This window comes from Paramisgurnus dabryanus, chromosome 4, assembly GCF_030506205.2.
Source record: "Paramisgurnus dabryanus chromosome 4, PD_genome_1.1, whole genome shotgun sequence".
Taxonomy (NCBI): domain Eukaryota; kingdom Metazoa; phylum Chordata; class Actinopteri; order Cypriniformes; family Cobitidae; genus Paramisgurnus; species Paramisgurnus dabryanus.
In genome coordinates, this window is record NC_133340.1 from 20,581,018 (window position 1) to 20,599,732 (window position 18,715).

Here is an 18,715-nt window from a genome sequence, read left to right on the forward strand (position 1 = left end):
GTGCTTCTATCAACCTAGAAAATGTGAAAAAGATCAACCCAGTAACTTAGTTTTGGTAAACCATTCTCTGCAAGCATGTGAAAAAATAGGTCATTGTAATTTGGCTCCTATTGTGATGTCAGAATAAGGTAATAACGCCCCCTTTATCTGCACTATCCAACCACAGCACAGCCATTTAGTGCAGAGAGAAAGAAAGAGAAAAGAAGGACTTGACAGCACAATTGAGCTTCAATTACAACAAACCACCATCATTGTGATCACTGTTTGCACTTCAGCTGCTCATTTGCATTTTAAATGACACACCCAAAACGGCACACTTTTGCTCAGACCTAGATTAAGACTTAGTTAACATATTTAAAAAAATCTCATAATATGTCCCCTTTAACTTCTAAAAAAAAATAATGAAGTAACATTTACTTAATTAATTATTTAAAGGGGACATATTATGAAAATCTGACTTTTTCCATGTTTAACTGCTATAATTGTGTCCCCAGTGCTTCTATCAACCTAGAAAATGTGAAAAAGATAAACCCAATAACTTAGTTTTGGTAAACCATTCTCTGCAAGCATGTGAAAAAATAGGTCATTGTAATTTGGCTCCTATTGTGATGTCAGAATAAGGTAATACCGCCCCCTTTATCTGCACTATCCAACCACAGCACTGCCATTTAGTTCAGAGAGAAGAGAGTAAAAAGAAGGACTTGACAGCACAATTGAGTTTCAATTACAACAAACCACCATCATTGTGATCAGTGTTTGCACTTCAGCCGCTCATTTGCATTTTAAATGACACACTCAAAACGGCACACTTTTGCTCGGACCTAGATTAAGACTTAGTTTACATCTTAAAAAAAAATCTCATAATATTGCCACTTTAAAAGTTGACTTTATCAACTTTTTTCAACACAGCTACCAGATCCGTGTACTATAGTGGAGTGAATGGACGACGTTAGCATATGGCCAAATATAAAGTGACCATATATACGTATATTAATATATTATTAGTGCAACCAAACGCAATTATCAGACATTTTGATGCTGGGAAACTGTTTTGATAAACTTACTGAGTTGCTAACACGTTAAAACCACTGGGGAACAACACCACTTCTGTTGCCAAAATGCGCACGCAGGCTATTTCATCCGTTTCATAAGCGGGATAATGTAGAGCGAGGCGGTTCTTATAGCGATTACAACCCCGGCTGATTCAAGCTCCACTTTGTGTGGGGTCCTGATAAGCCTGTCGGGGTTGTATTTGCTATAACAACGTCCTCGCTCTACATTATCCCTTATATATGCCTACACTCTAAAAAAATTATCCGTAAATAAACAGAAAATGTCTTGGCAGAAAATTACCGGATCTTTTTCCGTTTGTTGACAGACATTTCTGTTTATTTAAAGGGGACATATTATGAAAATCTGACTTTTTTCCATGTTCAACTGCTATAATTGTGTCCCCAGCAGAGGTGTCAAATCCATGTGCCAGGAGTAAAAGTCCTCCCCAGTATTTTGTTTCAATCACCTGGATTTGCTAATTAGCACAGTTTTTCAGCAGGAGGTGACCTCCTGACTCGTTGGTGTTTTAAGCCCTCAACCAAGCCTTCAAGGCAGCGCTGTCTGAAAGGCACTCCCCATGCCCCGAGCGTTTCAGCCAATCATAGCACTGGCGCTAGATATTGAGCCTTCCGCCAGCTTCTGGCAGTTTGAGCTCACCGTTGGTCAGGTGAGTAGTGCAGATATGGTAAGATAGGAACGTGACTGTGTTTGAATTCAGCTTGAAATGTTTAGAGCAATTAAGGGACGTGTTACCGCGTTTTCATGTGTCTGTGGCACAACTTTTTTTCGTGCCAGTTTCACTTATTGGTTGCTCAATTGTTTTTAGATGCTTAGATTTGGGGTTTTTGTCTGATTTTTAAACTGTTTTCAAGCAAGGATAAAGTTGCATTTGGCATAAATGCGGATGTCATTTTAAGCATTGGCTTATTTGTCAGAATTTTAAACTGAGTTGGGTTAAGGTGAGGATGTCATTTTATGAAACAAAGTTGTTCTAACCCCAATCACAAGCAACAATGGTAAGAAATTAGGAAAATCAATTGAGCAACCAATACATGAAACTGGCATGAAAAAAAATGCACCACAGACACGTAAAAATGTGGTAACACATCCCTTAAATGCTCGAAACATTTCGAACTGAATTCAAATACAGTCACATTCCTATCTTACCATATCTGCACTACTCACCTGACCAACGGTGAGCTCGAACTGCCAGAAGCTGGTGGAAGGCTCAATATCTAGCACGAGTGCTGTGTTTGGCTGAAACGCTCGGGGCATGGGGAGTGCCTTCCAGACAGCGCTGCCTTGAAGGCTTGGTTGAGGGCTTAAACACCAGCGAGCCAGAAGGTCACCTCCTCCTGAAAAACTGTGCTAATTAGCAAATCCAGGTGATTGGAACAAAATACTGGGGAGGACTTTTACTCCTGGCACATGGATTTGACACCTCTGGTCCCCAGTGCTTCTATCAACCTAGAAAATGTGAAAAAAGATCAACACAGTAACTTAGTTTTGGTAAACCATTCTTTCCAAGCATGTGAAAAATAGGTAATTGTAATTTGGCTCCTATTGTGATGTCAGAATAAGGTAATACCGCCCCCTTTATCTGCACTATCCAACCACAGCACTGCCATTTAGTTCAGAGAGAAGAGAGAGAAAAGAAGGACTTGACAGCACAATTGAGTTTCAATTACAACAAACCACCATCATTGTGATCAGTGTTTGCACTTCATCCGCTCATTTGCATTTTAAATGACACACCCAAAACGGCACAATTTTGCTCGGACCTAGATTAAGACTTAGTTTACACATTAAAAAAAATCTCATAATATGTCCCCTTTAAAAACTGAACATTCTGCAGATTTACAGAACACTGTCCGTAGATTTACAGGATATTGTCCGTAGCCTTTAGGGACACTTCAATCCGGCTATGAAACGCAACAATGGTGACAATCAACAACAAAGCTTCATGCCGCAATGCATGCTGGGTACCAGGATTGTAGAAAACTCTTTCTGACCATTTACTCTCTCCATTGCTGAGATTTGTATCCAAAATGTTGATGTCTCTCTGAAGCAAAATATACATGCTAAAATATACATGCAAAATATACATGCTAAAATGTCTCTCTGAAGCAAAATATACATTTATACGTTACAGCAATCTTGTTAATACAGTGTCTTATAAGTTCAGCATAGAGTGTCACTCTTATACACTTCAGTTATTTTTTCTTATTTTATATTTAAATACTAGACAGCATAACATAAAAACAATCAAGCTCAGTTGACATCATAGATAGTTCCCCTTAATTAAGCAACAAACAAGTTGTAATTGCTACAAGCAAAAACACTGTTGCAATGTTAAAAGAGCAGAGTTGATTCAGTGAAGGTCAAGGGACAAAAGCCTAACTAAAGGGAACACTAATCACCATAGTGGTGACTTCAAATGAATCTAAAACAAACACAAACTGTAGATTTAATGTGATAAATGTTGTGGTAAATATCCATTTGACTTACACGTCACATCAGAAAGAAGATTTTTCTACTAAATCACATGTGTGGATGCTGGAATAGTTGAACACTTGTATCTTGTTCTGACAGCATTTGTTTAGAGTAGTTAAACATCATCCATGTAAGAAAAGAACTCTGCAAGCAAGCTGTAATTTTAGGTTTCAAACAGAGATGGTGGTAGAGAGGCAAAAGTAAAAGATTGCAGCAGGAGTTGTTGCACCCATAATGCAACATGTTATTAAAAAAAAAAACAGATAAACGCCTGTAAAACATAAATATGGAAAATTCCTTCAGATTTACACAGTACTTTGTCCCTTTTTAGAGTGTATATTTAAAGGCAAATATAAATGATTTCAGTGTATAATAAATGCATCACTAATTGTGCACCTGTCCTATCCATGCTGCTGGTCCTTCCTCATCTGCACCTCCTGCCACAGCATCTTTTTGACTGCGAAAAAGGTCTGTTAATTTGGCGCATTTAGCTGCCTCTTTTGCCAACATTTTGATTTTTTAGGCCCCACCCATTTCTTTCTCTTCTTTCCTTATTTTCGCATTTTTACCTTCTTGTCTATGTTGCATTCACACGAATCCAAACCTGACCAAAAGTAAACTCTTTTGATCGGCGCCTTTGAGCCAATCGGATGTGAGGAAAAATGAGGATCAGTCCAAGTTGGGAGGGGCCGCTCTTATCCCCCCTCAAGATTTGAAGAATTGGTTTGGCCCGGTCTGAAACAGACACAGCTTTCCGCTGCAGCTGAGCGCCTGGTCAGTCATTAAAAAAAAATTGAGGTTCGGCCTGAAATGGACCGGCCGTTCGGGATTGCTCCCGGAACTCCCGATGGCCAGTCCGCCCCTGACTATACTGTTACAAGTTTGCAACTCTTCAGGTTAATATTGGATTGCCATGGAAAACAATGTCCCTGAATCATTATCTGTAACAACATGTCCCATATTTTTGTGCATAAAACTGTTAATATAAAAATGCTTTCTTCCTCACTCACTTACCGGTAGCCTGCCTGCATAATCATGCACATCGCGTCTCGTTCAGGATGAGCTTTGGCGCGTCTTACAAGCGCGAATGCAGCTTACAATACACAAGTAAGGACAAAACCAATCATAAAGCGAAGTAGGTTAGAGAGGCGGGACTTAAGAAAGATTAAGCCAATCATATGAGTTTTGGAGGCAGGACTCATCTGTTAACCGTTTGTGTACCACAAATAGCGCTATTTTTCTTTTTATAAGAGTTTAAATCTCATTTAAATTATTACTGACTGAATTCATGTTAAAAGGGAAACTGTGCGCAAACAGCAACAGGAATATATATTATTTTTCAAAAATAAAAAGCACCCCAGAAAAGGGCACTTTCTCTCCAGGAATTAAAAGGGCAGGTGTCAAGCCCCTTTTGATGTCTATGTGTGCACGTTCCTGTTTATTGCCACATAACCAATGTTGGGCAAGTTAAATTAGAAATTAGTTACTGTTACTTCTTTTAAAAGTAATTGAATTACTCCACAATTTACTGTTTATCAAAAGTAATTAGTTACTAGGGAAAGTTACTTTTAAGTAATTTTTATGTCTGCTTTTTAAATTTATTAAACAGTACTGAACAGTCAAACGATTAAATCATGGACAGGACCCACCCACTTTTTAAGACCAATGATATTGGACCTACCCAATTTTTCTCTAATTTAGAGCAGGGATCCCCAACCTTTGCTTTTTACACCGCGGACCCGTTTCAGCTTTAAAAAAAAAAATTTGCGGAGGGGGGTGTCGCTGAGTTGCTGTTCGAACAAAGTCCTGAAAAACCTCCTTTGCGAAATTAATAACATTTTAAACAAAAGTAAAGGTCAAACAACCATGCTTTAGGAAAATGAATAACTGCTTTATTTATAGTATATTTTCTATAGTTGTGTAAAACCATATGGCGGATTGTTTTACTTTCACTGTTTCACGAGTTTGCCTGCCCATTTATTCTTGATAATTAATGGGAAACGAACTTAGCTTGCTGTTTTTAAAGGCAGCTCGAACCTTAGGTCGGACTCGAGCCAAGTTCAAGAAACAGAAGAAAAAAAGGAGGAGATGAGGAGAGAGATGCCAGAAGAATTACGGTGGTGCACAGAGGCACGGAGACTGCTGTTTATATGCTTGTAATGATAATTGACACAGGTGCCTTTCAAACAATAAAAGTGTAGGCTACTTGTTAAAATATTATTACTGCAGTAAAATAGTTTATTTTGATTTTGTTAAAATATTATTACTGCAGTAAAATAGTTTATTTTGATTTCGTCAAAATATTATTACTGCAGTAAAATAGTTTATTTTGATTTCGTAAAAATATTATTACTGCATTAAAATAGTTTATTGTGATTTCGTTAAAATATTATTACTGCAGTAAAATAGTTTATTTTGATTATGGTGCCACGATCGCTGGATAATTTAAAAGGTTTTTCTTTACAGAAGCCTGCAATTACTTTTAATTTGCGATATCACAGAGTTGAACGTCTTCACGACATTATTTGCGAGGTACATTTGCAAATGATTCATAAAGTCATACCTCTGCAATTGTTTGATCGATTGTATTTTAGAAGTACACATGCTCAAACTCTTATGACAGCATGTTTCCCGACGGATACCATTAAATAAATTGATCTCATTTCCAGAATCTCACATTTATATTTTTCTAAGAGAGAGAGAGAAAGAGAGATTGTGTATAACAGATAAATAAGGGTATACAAAAATTGTAACAGTTTACCTTGATACATTTTTCTTACTTTTTATTTCCTCAAAATAAAAAATAAACATTGTAGCCTACTGTCAGCAGAGTCGAGAAAAAATGTGGTCGTCACTCTTTTGTTAATGGTGACCAAACAGTTACCAAAACCAGACTGAATTTTATCTAAATGAGTTGCAGTATCAGCATGAATAGAGAACTGTATTCAAGATAATTCTGTACATGTTTCTATTTTGTCTTTAAAACAGCTGGAACTGCTTGGATTGTCCCAGGACAACATTATCATTCTCTAGAGGCCACGGCCTATGCTGTGCTCGCTCTCGTAAAAGCAAAACAATACGACAAAGCGGGAGAAGGTGTGCACTGGCTGGCCAGACAACAATCTCACTATGGTGGTTTTGGCACCACACAGGTAAACTAACAACTTCTTATTAAAAAAAATAATGTACATTTCTATTTGTACATTTCTGACACTATGGAAAGATTTTGTAATGAATGCATTCTATCATTGGGTTAAAACTACTGTATGAATTACTATATCCTACAGGAGATATTAAAGGAATAGTCTACCCTTTTGCCATATTAAACTATGTTATTACCTCAACTTAGACAAATTAATACATATCTATCTGTTTTAATGCGTGCACTGTACAGCGCGTCGTGAATGTGTTAGCATTTAGCCTAGACCCATTCATTCCTATGGTTCCAAACAGGGAAGTCACCAAACACTTCAGTTTTTTCCCTATTTAAAGACTGTTACATGAGGAGTTATACCAGTAAGTATGGTGCCACAAATTAAAAAAAAATTTTGGTACCATAAGAATGAATGGGTCTAGGCTAAATGCTAACACATTCACAACGCGCTGTACAGTGCACGCATTGAAAAAAGATAGGTATGTATTAATTCGTATAGGTTGAGGTAATAACATAGTTTAATATGGCAAAAGGGTAGACTATTCCTTTAATATTGAAACTAATTTAGCTATTTTCAAATTAAAATCATGAAAAATACGAATATAATTTTTATCACCGTTCTGTTCTAGGCAACCATCATGGTATTCCAGGCATTAGCTGAATATCGCACACAGGTAAAGAACGAGCAAAACTTCAATTTGGAAGTGGAGCTGAGTGTGGAAGGAAGAAGCAGACCAGTCAGATGGTCTTTCAGTAAAGATAATGCACACGTCACACGCTCAGACAAGGTGAGAAGTCGTTCTCATTGTTTCTGAAAAGAAAATAAATCTGATAATTCAACAAACAATATTTTTTAGTTTACGCCCTAGATAGCATGCAACCATTGAAACAATGTAAAAAAAATGTTGATTTGTCAATGTTAATACCATTGAATCAATATCAGGTCTGCACCCTCCATTAATATTGAAAAAAATGTTGAAATTTTATCGTGATCAGTGTTTGCTTTAGTTGGGCCCTTGACTCTCGTTATTCACTATGTTAAATCTTTCTTTTTTTGTGTGTGTTTGTATGTATTTGTGTAGAAACTCATGTGCATTGTAAAAGAAAGATTTCAAAGTTAAGTTGAATCCTGATTGCTTTTTGTGTAAATGTCAAGATGATGTAAAATTAAGCTGCTTCACATGATATTGTGGATTTTTTTGAGCATTATAATTGTTCTTGTTTGATAATCCACTGTGACAAGACAAACAGGAAAAAAATGCATTTAGACCTCATTACTCATCCTACAAATCTCAACAATGGTTACCATCATCAAACAAATTCAGATAAAATGATTAACTGCAGTGCATGCTGGGAGTTATAATTTAGTTTAGTACTACGATGATACCCAGCATGCATTGCATCAGAAAGCTTTCTTTTGTTGATCGTCACCATTGATGAGATTCATAGACCGAGTCATGATGTCATAGATAGATTCAATAGTTTAATTTTCTAAATGTGTTTTTGTAATTCTCAAAATAACAGACCTGACACTAGTTTCCAACTAGCACTGTAATATCCATTTCTTACACATCTTTAAATGTATTTCATTAATATTATTTAGGTATATCTACAAGAATGAAACTACTTTATAACATTAGAGCTTTGTTTTCTTTGCAATAGCAGATGTATTTTATATATTGATGGGAGATACAAAGCTTTTCAAAGCTTCGAATCAATTTAATCAATTGCTTCGTAAATTGATTCAGATTTTCAAAGCAGTTCGAAACACAACACACGCTGGCGACCCCTGCTGGTCAAAATAGTGTAAAAGCAGATATGTCCAAACATTTCACATGTTTTTTACAAAATAAAAGCAAAAATTTTGTTAAAATATGTTAAAAAAATATTAATTAACTTAATTAAGACATAGTTAAAAGTGTATTTTGTGTTTTTAGTTTTATTTAGGGCAAACAAATTATTAAAACTAACTACCCTTTTAATTATTCACATTTTTGTCATCAAATCTGTCTACAAACAAAAAGTAGACAAAATGGCAGTGTTATTAGTCAGAAGGATAAATGTTTTATGAACTTGCATAAAACTTATCCAGATCACCAAAACATATTAGACACTGGTCATGTGATCAACTCCCCCTAGTGGTGAACCATCGGATTTTCGAAACGTTTCGAAACAGTTCTGAACCACTGATTCGAAACAAAAAATTCGTAAATGTTTCGAAGCCTCATGAAGCAGTGCTTCAAAAACGACCATCACTAATTTTATAACATTGCTTCAACAGCCAAAGAAAACTTAACATTAAAAAACAAGAGTCAAGGACCCAACTAAAGCAAACACTGATCACGATAATAGTTATTTGTTGAAATAAAAATAAAGAAATTCAATAAAAATGGAGGGTGCAAACCTGATATTGATTCTATGGTATTAACATTGACAAATCAACAATTTTTAACATTGTTTCAATGGTTGCATGCTATCTGGGGCCTATTTGTGCTTTATTGTGCGAGTGATTTTGAGAGTTTTGCTGTTCACATGGTTGTTTTGATCACTAGGTACTTTAAATGTGCCACTTTTTCTACTGCACATAGTTATTGCCCTTACGAAAGGAAAATATATTTACCAATACATTATTTGCAATATATTGCGATATATTATTTACGTTCAATTTTCCAATATATATTGATGGTACATATATTCTATATATGTGTAATATATTGCAGTATATTGCAAAATATACAAATTATTGCCGCTTTCAATATATTGTACATGAATATAATATATGTGTTTGTATATTTAAAAATATATGCAATATTATATTTATAAATATCCCCAATATTGTATTTCGATTTATATGCAAAAATGTATAAAAAAATATGTACAGATATCGTGTCACATGTATGTTTACTATATGGTAGAATATATTTCAAATATATGTAAAATTATATGAAAATATACATGAAATATATGTAGATATTTGTTCGATATATTGTGGAATACATTTGAAAAATTTGTGAAATTAGATGGGAAATATGTGAAATATATGTGCATATATGGAAACATGTATTAACAATATATGTACAGATGTAGTGTCACATGTGTAGAATATATTTCAAATTTATGTACAACTACATGGAAATGTATACGTAGATATGTGTTTGATATATTGTGGAATACATTTTACATATATGTAAAACTAGTTGGAAATATATGTACATATTTATTGTAAATGTATGCACAATATGTGTCCATATATGAGAACATGCACATACAATGTATGAACATATATGGGGATATATACAGTATATATACATGAAACATCTAAAATATATAAAAACTTAATATGCAACCTGCAATATACAAACATTTATAACACATATTAACACAGACTGATGGGTAATCTATCAAAAGCCACCTTTATTTTCTTTTAATCAGGCACAGATACTAAACCCAATTTGAGATACAGAGCTACATAGGCCTATTAAAACCACAAGAGGTTTTGCATATGGTCAGTCAAAGGAAATGTGATGGGCTTTACATTACATTACATAAATGTGTTGCATTGCATTTACATAAATTACATTTTAAAAGAGTGCCATTAAACAAAAAATATACAAAATATAAATTAAAGCCACTTAAATTACCAATGTCCAGGATCACAGGATGTGGTCTATGCATATATTGCAATATATTAAAGCATATAAAGACAAACTATTACGTGTAAAAAATATAGTGCCCTTTTTGTTCTTGATTGCAATATATTTTGTATCATATATACATGTATGGTTTATGCATATATTTCAATATATTGGAAAATATAAATATTAAATCCCATACATGGGAATATGTTGCCTAATATATTACATGATATTTTCCAATATACTGCAATATATTTTTGTTTCGTAAGGGTGATTGGATTATTCTAATAAAAACTATGGCAAACCAAACATGTGTTCACTCAACAGATTGACATAAATAAGAACTTCAATGTAACTGCTAAGGGAACTGGAACGGCGACTCTATCTGTGAGTTTACTGTGCATGAGAGCTTATACAGACTAACATTTACATGAGTTTGTTAACTGAGTGTTACTGTCGGTTTTTAGGTGCTAACCCTGTACTACGCCAAACCAGCTGAGAAGATTTCTGACTGCAAACACTTTGATCTAAGTGTTAAAATTGAAAGAGAAAGTGTCGGTAGGATTTTTTTAACTGACAATGTTAAACTGAAACCCTGATGTTTTACTTTATACTATGCATCTCAGTATTTCACAAAAATATCTTCTATTCAGTGAACTATCCATTGGCTGAAGAAAGTTACATGTTTACTATGGAATTCTCGTAAGTTAACAGAATAGAGAATAACATTGAGAATGATTTATTTAATGTTCTGTAAAGATCTGTATATAATACATCTGCTGATAAGACAAACATCTTCACAGCTACAAAAGTGAAACAAGAGATGCCACCATGAGTATACTGGATGTTGGCTTACTGACAGGGTTTAAAGTGGATGAAAGAGATCTCAAAGAGGTACACTGTCATGAACAACTTAGGGTGTTTTCAGACCTGAAGATCAACTGCTTTGTAGCCATTTAACCCCCGGTTTCGAAACAATGTTGCAACTTCATCATGTGTGAGTAAACTCTTCTTTATGTGGTCAGAGTGCATCCTTTTATTTACCGTGATTCCCCTCAAAGTTTTCCATCAGGATGGACAGACAGCAGCTTTGTGGGATTATTGTGTGGCTTTTTTGTTAACTGTGGTTCCCTTTCAGTCAGTCACTATGACGTCACGTTGTGACCGACGAATTGGAAACCGCTTTGCGGAGACCAGTCTACTTCGTGAAGCTAAGAAAAAGCAAATTAACTTGGCATGCAGGTATTTGCATCTGCTGGCGCCGCCGCGTGAGTATTTAATGAGAGGCAGGTGCATTTACCAAATCAGCTTTATTTGCTTCGAAAGCCGGCAGATCATCTGCTCATCAGAAGCTCTCTCCTGCTCGGAATTTCACAGCTTACCTAAAGTTGGTTGGACGGACAGCACTGCAGCGGAGGCTCTCGTTTTTTCCACCTCTTTGTTTTTTCAGTTTGAACTTGAGTTTCAGTGTGTGTGTTGCCTCTCCCCTCTGTGCTTCATCAACTCAGCATAGGACAAATAATGATTTCCACTAAAAGAGCAGCACGGGTTGAATTTGTGTCACGGCGAGTGCATCTTTTTAAAGATGACATATCATCCGAGTTCTGGATGTGACAAGTTCATTGGTGCCCGGGATGGCCACGATCGATGTGTCTCATGCCTGGGTATAAAGCACGCTTATGTAGCATTCATGGAGGGCTCGTTTTCCACTTGCAAGAACATAACCCTCTTGGATTTGTGGAGACGGGTTTTGTACCTCCAGGAACATCACCCCCCCTTTCTGTTTTGGAGCCCCGTTAAATTTGAGGCAGCAAAACTTTGGAAAGCTGATTTCCGTATAACAGTGCTGAATCGGTCTGCTGGTTTGTCCAGTGGCTTTCAGCACCCTGACCCACGGCCAGAGGTGCCTTTGGAGACAGGTGGTACGTGTTCCATGACGCCCTCGTCCTCTTTCGGTCCTCACGAGGATTCTGTGTCTGTCGCAGCATCGGAGGGGGCGCTGTCTATTTCGCGGTCAGCATGGTGTGGCCTCTACCTCCCCCACCCGTACCATCCAGCCTCAACAACTGGTACTTGGGGGTGATCTGATCAATGTTCGGGAGCTGGTGAAGGCAGCCTTTACTTCATGCTACCTAAAGAAAAGTGGCGGTTTGCGACCAATCTTGTACCTGCATATGCTGAACCAGTGGTGTAGTCTACGTGATACGCAGGACTACGCCGTATACCCACTAGAAATTGTCAAGAATTTCTGTATACGCACTAAAAATAGCGTGAGGATGCGTAACAGCATGGTTTTGTGACATTTCAAACTTTTAGTCATAATTTAGATGTGAAGCACTAAACATTTTCATGCTACCCTTGCTACTTTAGCGGGTTTAAATGGATATACATAAGCTATATATTTGATGACTTCCTGCCGAACTGCGCGATCCGATCGGCGTATGAAATCAAATTACTAGCGGCGCTAGAGTGACTGGGGCGCAGACTGCTGTGGCGCCACAAGAACCCACAGGAGAGTGACAACAAAGTAGCGCGAGAGCGATTCCAGTTATCACATGGAGAAATCTGCTTTGAATCGCTCTCGCGGTACTTTGACATCACCAAGAGGTCTGCTTAGTGCCAAATGAAGTCGAACCTACAGTGTAGCTGCTCACGTGACACTGTAAACAAACAGTCCGTGGAGAAGTGAACGAGAGTAATCCGGAGAGTTAACAACGCACACATGAGTAAACAACATTTAAATCATCAGTCCAGTTTAATACTTTATATGGAGGTAAGGTTTCAAGTGCAATAAAATAAGCCCGTTTATGTCCTGATGGTTTCAGCATGCTTGTGCTTCACAGTGTTAAACTTCCCTTCTCTGTGTTCATTTATATATCTACGTTCAGGATGTATGATCTTAAACTTCTGTGAGGAAATTCATGTCTGCGCTGATGTTCAGTTCAGACTTGCAAATTAAATATCATTTTCTTCACTTGGTTTTGGTGTCTAATATTAGGCTACATGATGGTCTTGTAATAATAATTAAGTAAAAGCCTATTTTCATTTTTAGACAATGCTTTTTATTATATGCAAAAAATAAGCTTTTTATATCAATGACTATGCAAATTTAATTATTAGAATTTGCTGTATTAGAGTTAATTCATGGTCATTTTAAATGTGTATTAATTAAAAACATTTACACCATTAAATTACACATGGTAATGTTATCAATAGTTATGCATGTGTTAGCCACGGATTGAAGATTGTAAACAGTTTATTTAATTTTAATTAACAGTTGAGTAAGTTTTGGCCCCGAGTTAGATGTTGATTAACACTAAAACAGTCTAAAAATCAGTCCAGTTTCCCCAGCTGTAAACCTGTTGGCTGTTAAACTCTTTTTTTTTTCTTATAATAAACTGATATGTTGATAACACATTCAGTTTATGGGCCCTATTTTAACGATCTGAAATGCAAGTGCGAAGCGCAACGCGCAAGTGAGTTTGTGGGCGGATCTTGGGCGCTGTTGCTATTTTCCCGGCGTGAGAAATAACTCTTGCGCCGGGCGCAAATCAATAAGGGGTTGGTCTGAAGTAGGTTCATTATTCATATAGGGCGCCAGTGGCTCAGTGGTTCATGTAGGTTGTCTACAAACCGGAAGGTTGGTGGTTCAATCCCCGGCTCCACTGGGCCAAGTGTCGAAGTGTCCTTGAGCAAGACACCTAACCCCAGCTGCTCCCGACGAGCTGGCTGGCGCCTTGCATGGCTGACACCGCCGTCGGTGTATGAATGTGCATGTGAATGGGTGAATGTGAGGCTAATTGTAAAGCGCTTTGGATGGCCATAGGTCTGTTAAAAGCGCTATATAAATGCAGTCCATTTACCATTCATAGGTGTGGTTTGGGCGTAACGTCAAATAAACCAATCAGAACGCTAGCCAACATTCCCTTTAAACGCAAAGGCGCAAGTTCCAAGGCGGGTTGCTATTATTATGACGGATTTACCAGGCCAGGAGCGGTTCACAGCCGAGGAGACCGACGTCCTTGTACGGGGGAATCCCACGCTTGCCAGCATAAATCGGGCACGCCGTGTAACGGGAGGTGGATCTGCCTCAGGACTTGACACCAGCAGAGGACATCGCTGCGTCCACCCTCACCGCTGAAAGGGTTTGGGGGCTTTGAAATCGGACCCAAGAAACGCAAGCAAGGTCCAACCCCAAAGTACTCTTACAAATCAAGTTCATATAGATTAAGGTTTCTTATGAAAACATTTTAATTATTATTTACATAAAATAAACGTAATACAGCCACACAACAAAGTTATGAAAATATTTTAATCGTTATTTGCATGAGAATAAATAAAAACTATCACCACAATGCTCACCACTATGATTCCCCTTATCTCGTGTATTAATATTTTTAAGTGTAACAATTTATGATTTGCAAAAATAACTGTTGCATCTGTGTAGATTAGATAAGCAAAGTGTATGCGCGTTGTGCACCCTATACATTATGGTCAAGCATGCGCACTTAAAATAGCATAATGAACAACGCGCAACGCGCCACTGACTTTAAACTTTTTTTTTCTGGTCAGTGGCGCAATTGTTTTTTGAAACTGCAAAATAGCATCAGGGATGGTTTGCGCCGGAACACGGCTCTTTTTTTGCGCTGAACCACCCAGGGAGCGCAAGTTCATTCCCTAGTTTGCCGACGTGCTTCTGTGACGGGAAAAACCCGCTGTGCGCCGGGGCAAAATCGAATGATACATGCGTCACGGACAAAGTCAATTGCGCTGGGTGCAAGATAGAGCCCTATGTGTTTATGAGTACACTTGCTCTGTACATGAAGATCCATACTGTATGCATCTGTGAGTGTGGTGGTGCGTTGGGCTGGGACGAGTGAGCATAAGGATGAGAGGGGAAAAATCAGAGTATACTCTCTACAAAAATCTAGACTACACCACTGTGCTGAACCATGCACAGAATGCCAGTGAGAACACAGAAGGTCGGCTCGTATGTTGGCTTGCAGCCTCTGTTTTGGTGTGGCATGATCGCATCATTATGGAAAACTGTTTTTGTACTCCTCCACCACCTCTATAGCTGATGTTGTGGACCTGATGTTTCTCTTAGCAAAGCCCGCTCTGCATCTCTGTCATAATATGTACTGTTCAGAGATATCTTTATGAGCAACCTGTCGGTTGTATCATACTTTTATGTTAACCAGTTAACCTCCTTAGGGGATAGCTTCCGCAGTGTTCCTAGTTCCACCCAGACTAGGTCGCTTCCCCGGGTTGCTGGTTCACTATCGTGGGTTAAGGAACAGGTAGTGACCAGCCTTCTGCAGTAAGCCTCAGGTCTGCCCCCTACGTAGAAGGCGGAGGGCTTTTGCAGGCACTGGAAGGGTTCAGCTTCAGTGCCGCTTTGGTAGGGATTCTCAATTCTTCTGTCATGATGTGACGTGGTAGTGACCGACTTAAAGAAAACGTCTTGGTTACGAATGTAACCTTCGTTCCCTGAAGGAAGGGAATGGAGACATCACGTCGCCACAGTTTGCTGTTCCATTGCCGTTACCAGGCCGGGCACTGATGCTAGGCTTTCTCAGCAAATAATATAGCTGATTTGGTAAATGCACCTGCCTCTCATTAAATACTCGTGACGTCTCCATTCCCTTCCTTCAGGGAACAAGAGTTACATACGTAACCGAGACGTTATTTTACTTCATTATTTTGAGCAGGAATCAAAACTTAGGCGGGACAACATTCTTACCATGTACTTGCCTACCCAGATAGCAAACAGCCATTGAAACAATGTTACAAATTGTTGATTTGTTGATGTTAATTCCATTGCATCAATAACACTTTTGCACCCTCCATTAATATTACAAAAAATATAGAAATTTCAACCAACTACCATTATGGTGATTAGTGTTTGCTTTAGGTTGCCTGCAATAAGGTTTTGTGGAAAAGAGCATCTCAAAGACATTTTATAAGGAACAGGTGCATTTTCCTTTTAAATGGCGTTGACATGCTCACCAGAATTCCTTACCCAAGAGCTATCAGGTATGTTCGTGGTTAAAAATGCAATAACAGAGCGTGTTCGTTGGGTCGGTTTGTTTTCATACTTATACTGAACCACTCTAGAGTTTGTTTGCAATCTGACTGAGACCTCCTTGTTCAGGCGTTCTCAGAGCGGTTGTTTTAGTGCGGATCCGTGTACACATATGCCTAAACAAATCAAACCAGCGGAGAAAATGCACCAAGTTCCGAAACAAAGGCTTAGGTCTGAAAACACCATAAAGCAGAGATTAAACTACTTTATTCATGAATAAAAACCAACAGGACATAAAAAATGAGCAGTGTTTAATTGTGTCATATACTGACATTATTCCCACTTTCTTTCCCACAGTTGGCAACAGGGAAAGACAGATTCATTCAAAAATTTGAGATGGATAAAGAGCTCTCGGAGCGTGGGTCACTCATCCTCTACGTAGATAAGGTCATAATTTCACTTGATTGTGTTATTATCAGTCAAAGGCAAACTTTAATTCATTTTCATTTTTTATACTAGAGATGCATTGATTGCTCGGCCATAAATTAGAATCGAATGGTTTTAATCCTGACACGTGATCGGCAACTGGAAACTGTGTCATTAAAAGTCCTTTCCTTAAAAAACACAGTTTAACCCTTAAGTGTTTCCCCAATCATTATTACATACAGTATATCAGGTCTTTAGTGACCCTACACCCTTGACCCTTAAATTAATAATGAAAACAGATATTATTTTACATTTTTGTATTTTTTTCTTCAGTTAAATTGTTGATAAGACATTGATTAAGGAATACTAAAAAGCTGAAGGTCTAATAAAAAAATGAAACTAGGGGAGGGTAGTGAATGATGCGCTGGGTCACTAAAGACCCATGGTATGCATTTAGGGGTTATAAGGGCACAAAGTAGGGCTGTGCAATAAATATATATATTTTTTGCATATTTTAATGGCAAAAATAAGACAATCGAGGTAATTCGATTAGTGTTCCCCACTCAGTTTCTGTCATTTCATCTTGTGTTACAAATCCAGCACGTCATAAGCAGCTACGCCTCTCACATCATTGCAATAATAAAATGCAATGTTTCTCTATCATTTACATAACAAGCAAACAAGTCAATATAATAAACAGTTGTTGTTTTAAACATTGTGTGAACATTAAAACATGACATTGTCATAACGTTTAAAAATGATCAAATGTAACATTCCTCTAACGTTCAGACAACACAAAAACATTCTTAGAACGTCAAGAAAACTGGACCCTTTCTATATTGGCAGAACGTTTTTGGGAATGTTGGGAACTTTCAGGGAACGTTCTTAGAACTTATTTCTGTTGGCTGGGCGAACACTTAATATGCCCTCCTTGTTTTAGACTCTGAGTAGTAAAAGAACAAGGTCATAAACAGAGGACTCTCTGGCTGACAACACACCAAGCCAGAATGATAACTGCAGGCCAGACAATACCCTTTTGTAGGTACATCTCCGCTGTCGCGGCTGTCAGTTTGGTTCCCCTCGCCGCAACTTCGGATTTCCTTAGGCGATGTGGGGAATAAAAACATTCTCGAAATTGTAATATACATTTAGTTTAATTGCTAAACTACAAGTGAAAGAAATTTCAATGAATTTGAACGATGCGCACAGGAGTTTTACCACCTGTAAAATGGAAAACAATGGGACAAAATAAAGTGATGACTTTTGAGTTTCAAATGGCCAGTATTTTGTTATTCTTGAACCCATAGACATGGTCTTGGTGTCATTTTAAAGTTTTTTCAAGCTCTTTCTATCTGAACAGCTAGTTTTAGCATTTAACCATGTTGAAAATGAACATTTTATTTATGTTCAATAGCTCTTTCTACGGTAGCTCTTTCTAAGGGTATTTTTTCAAAATCCTTTTGCACATTTTATTTATGTTCATTAGCTATTTCTAGCTCAAGCAAATCCACAAACTAATTAAAGCATTTATTATTTTTTACAAGGTCGTCTGTTGACTGCCATATATAAAACCCCTTCAATATAGTTGTAGGTACCTTAGGGGAGCAGTCGAGTCAACAAAAAAATAAAAATAAAGAAAGAACACCAGAACCTCTTTTGGGCCACTTAAAGCACTGCGCATAACTACATTTCAAAAGTTTCTTAATCGCACACAGTGTGTTTTGTTAAAATAACCATATAAAGTTGTCACATTAAATGTTATTATACGTAATTTTTAATGCTTTTATTGTCTGCCTCAATAGGTCTCTCGAACAGACAGAGAAAGAATTGCCTTCAGAATGCATAAGATGAATAAAGTGGGTTTGCTCCAACCTGCTGGAGTCACTATATATGAATATTATTCACCAGGTAAGATTTTGACACACAAAC

At 37.4% G+C, this 18,715-nt stretch overlaps 1 protein-coding gene across 2 annotated transcripts in view; it reads left to right on the plus strand.

Moving 5' to 3' along the window:
* LOC135760482 (complement C3-like) overlaps nucleotides 1-18,715 on the plus strand; it is an 82,172-nt gene that overhangs the window by 61,738 nt on the left and 1,719 nt on the right. For both annotated transcript variants that reach the window (XM_065274477.2, XM_073814290.1), the window contains exons 28-35: nucleotides 6,535-6,698; nucleotides 7,330-7,488; nucleotides 10,663-10,722; nucleotides 10,803-10,893; nucleotides 10,989-11,037; nucleotides 11,139-11,229; nucleotides 16,718-16,807; nucleotides 18,589-18,694. In XM_065274477.2, the coding sequence (XP_065130549.1) occupies nucleotides 6,535-6,698; nucleotides 7,330-7,488; nucleotides 10,663-10,722; nucleotides 10,803-10,893; nucleotides 10,989-11,037; nucleotides 11,139-11,229; nucleotides 16,718-16,807; nucleotides 18,589-18,694 (810 nt within the window). The remainder of the gene's footprint in view (nucleotides 1-6,534; nucleotides 6,699-7,329; nucleotides 7,489-10,662; nucleotides 10,723-10,802; nucleotides 10,894-10,988; nucleotides 11,038-11,138; nucleotides 11,230-16,717; nucleotides 16,808-18,588; nucleotides 18,695-18,715) is intronic.